At 51.7% G+C, this 1490-nt stretch overlaps 1 protein-coding gene across 1 annotated transcript in view; it reads left to right on the forward strand.

Annotated features, from left to right (window-relative positions):
- Nucleotides 1-1238: 1238 nt before the first annotated feature.
- The window catches only part of LOC104548231 (aldose reductase-like), a 7079-nt gene continuing 6827 nt past the window's right edge, over nt 1239-1490 (forward strand). The window contains exon 1 of the mRNA XM_010194187.1: nt 1239-1304. Coding sequence (XP_010192489.1) covers nt 1239-1304 — 66 coding nt within the window. The remainder of the gene's footprint in view (nt 1305-1490) is intronic.

Consider the following 1490-nt stretch of genomic DNA (forward strand, 5'->3'; position numbering starts at 1 on the left):
TGTTAACCTTGTTTCCGGTCCCTTGCCCACCATCAGCAGCACCCACCAGGAATTCCCACCAGATGCAAAACCATGGCTGGCACAAGGAGATTTCCTACAGGCAGCTGGTGTCTGCTTCCCTGACCTGATGGAAGGACAGTAGGAATGAAAAAAAGAAGTTTGAAAACCCCTTGACTGGGATGTCAGCAGGGTTCTTGTGCAAACAGCACACTTTTAATTCTGTCAGCAGAGCTGAGGAACAGGCTCAGGCTAATCGCCATCTTCCCATTGGTTTCACTGATACCTGAACCCAACCCCAAGAGTTTGAGCATACTCAGAGCAGATTTACAGAGAAGAAATACAGAAAAAAAGTAAAAGGTAAACACTGCATTATATAACTGTTTTGTGATACAACTGAAACATCACACCCTACTGGGGATGGCTGATGGTGCTGACAAAAAAAAAAACAGGAGGAAGATTAAAGAGACAACCAATTACCTTCTCTGCCCTGGGGAAAGCAGAGCCAAAGCTACAAAGCCACTGGGCATCTGCTGTGGGAAAGGCACTCAGAGAAAAATACACCATTATCCTCCCAACTAATGCTTGCACCTGAATGAATTCTCCAAGCATGAGCACACAGCAAAGTTTACCAGGTGGCCTTAATATAACATCCTGGATCATCTTGCTGGATCTTTCAGGTACACTTCAAAACTTTAAAGTCAGTTTGTAATATGAAGTTACCGAGCAACTACTATTTATTTCTGCACTTCTATATTTTATTCTGAAATATGGCCTGCAGCTCCCTGAAGACAGAGGAACAACGTGATCATCATGACACTCATGAAAAACCCCACTATTCTTCTGCAACTTTCAAAAAACAGTAATAGAAATTTCTCCCAACACTAAAAATAACATTCTTTAAAATCACTGCTTTCTAAACTACTACAAAACAGCTCACTTTTCCTCTCCTGTTATGACAAGCATAGGCTACACCCATCCCACTGAAAGCTCCCAAATTTACAGAGACCACTCTCCCTGTGGGAGCTCTGCAAGCGCCTGGACCACCACCATCACCACCGAGCAGGCCCTGCTGCAGCCTCAGGGCTCAGAGCCCGGCCTTCGCCGCCCACAGCCGCGGAGAGAGCAGCGCCGAGGACCCGGGGTGTAGCCGAGGTCTCGGTGAGGCGGTGGCGGGACGGTCCCGCCCGCTGTTAAAGGGCTCTGCGGGCCGCGCTGCCTGGCTGCGTTTCCCTGGGACTATGGCGACCTGCCTGCAGCTGAATACCGGGGCCGAGATGCCCCTCCTGGGGCTGGGGACATGGAAGGTAACGGGAATCTCGGCCGTGCCTCCTGGCCTTGCTGCGGCCCCTCGGTCCCTGAGGGGGCGGCCGCGGCGGGCAGGGTCTGCGCCAAGTGCCGATGCCATCTCCTCCAGGTCCAAGCTGGATTGCGGGGGGCATCCAGAGCGCTCTGATGGGCCCCACGGTGGGGAGGGAGCTTGGGCGGGGGTG

This window comes from Mesitornis unicolor, unplaced genomic scaffold (assembly GCF_000695765.1).
Source record: "Mesitornis unicolor isolate BGI_N332 unplaced genomic scaffold, ASM69576v1 scaffold91, whole genome shotgun sequence".
In the NCBI taxonomy this organism is placed as follows: Eukaryota; Metazoa; Chordata; class Aves; order Mesitornithiformes; family Mesitornithidae; genus Mesitornis; species Mesitornis unicolor.